At 39.1% G+C, this 1435-nt stretch overlaps 1 protein-coding gene across 1 annotated transcript in view; it reads right to left on the bottom strand.

Moving 5' to 3' along the window:
• The window catches only part of LOC112507530 (V-type proton ATPase 16 kDa proteolipid subunit), a 3616-nt gene extending 2508 nt beyond the window's left edge, over positions 1-1108 (bottom strand). Inside the window, exons 1-2 of the mRNA XM_025112161.1 lie at positions 936-1108; positions 430-715 (exon numbers count right to left, since the gene is read on the bottom strand). Of these exons, the coding sequence (XP_024967929.1) occupies positions 430-715; positions 936-1014 (365 nt within the window). The 5' untranslated portion in view covers positions 1015-1108. The remainder of the gene's footprint in view (positions 1-429; positions 716-935) is intronic.
• Between the last annotated feature and the right edge of the window lie 327 nt (positions 1109-1435).

The following is a 1435-nucleotide window of genomic DNA, read 5'->3' as shown; positions in this document are numbered from 1 at the left end:
ATTGTTCCAATTCTATTGAGAGATTTCATTCCAATTCCTACCAACCAAATGCATGGTCAAATTCCATTCCAATTCCTTCAAATTCAAATTCCTTTGATGGATTCCAATTCCATCAAATTCCATTATGTGAACCAAACACCCCCTAAGGATTTAGATAATTTGAACCAGTCATCATTTATTAACCAACCCCTTCGGTTGGATTGGATGCAAATCACTTAGTCCTAGCAAGTAGCATCAGGGCTAAGATTTGATTCCCATGGCTGCAATCAATACCTCGGAGTCACAAAGACCTGAGGTTTGCTTGGGTCATATGGTGAGAGCGCTTTGGATAGAGACGCAATTGGTTCAGGATATCAAGATAAAAAGATCAACATCTATTAACTTGATCTTAATGAGACAGTTATAAACAGATCTCGGAAACATGGTTACCTAACACCGGCATCACCAACAATTCCGATAGCCATACCAGCAGAAAGACCAGCAAGGCCACAAGCAAGACCAGAAGAAAGATGAGCGTATCCATCAAAAAGATAATAAGATTTGGCCTTGGGGTTAATCCCGGTACTGATAATCACCGCAATAATCAATCCGTAAATACCTAACACTCCAGCCATAACCACCGGCACAATCGACTTCATCACCAACTCCGGCCTCATCACTCCCATCGACGCCACCCCAACACCGCTCTTCGCCGTTCCATATGCCGCCCCCATGCCTACATAAAAAAAGCCCAATAAAACATGTTGAATTGTAGATCGCGTTTCTCTTTTGGCTTTTTCAAATCCAATTATAATTAAGATTATAGAATAATTCACTCATTATTTGATTTCCAACGCCTAACATCTATGCTACTAGATCGACACCGCCAAAACGATGTTGATTTTAGGTTTCTCAATTTAGGGATTTAGGGGATCTACATGATTAGTTTAACTTACAAGAGAAGACTAGGGCGGCCGCGGCACCGAGAAAGCCGAAGAATGGAGCCGTTTCATCGCCGGAGAATGTTGAAGACATGGTGATTGAATTTGGTGCGTAGATCGGCAAAAAAATTGATCGGATCTGAGGATTTTCTTCTCCAGATATCCAAACTCCACAGAGAAGAAGAGATGATGGTATCTATACAACTTGTACGGACTTGCTTTATGATGAATAGCACATGATTCATGATTGGGTTGATTACAAGATGGTCCCTTGACTATTCTCTGATTTACACTCTTAGTACCTCAACTTTTAGTTTTTCATTTTAAGGAAGAGATGACCAAAGTTTGCAAAAAAAAAAGGTCAAATTGGTAATCAAACTATAAAAAATGTTACGACCACTTAGGAGATGTTTATTAAAAACTCTTATCAAGTAAACGTTTATAGGTAAAAGTTATCACTTTCATTAATTTTATCAGGTAAGATTCTTGGTCATTGAAATGACATTGTATGCAAC

This window comes from Cynara cardunculus, assembly GCF_001531365.2.
Source record: "Cynara cardunculus var. scolymus isolate 2C chromosome LG 2, CcrdV1, whole genome shotgun sequence".
Taxonomy (NCBI): Eukaryota; Viridiplantae; Streptophyta; class Magnoliopsida; order Asterales; family Asteraceae; genus Cynara; species Cynara cardunculus.
The sequence above is the reverse complement of the archived record's forward strand: the minus strand, read 5'-3'. Positions and strand labels throughout refer to the sequence as shown.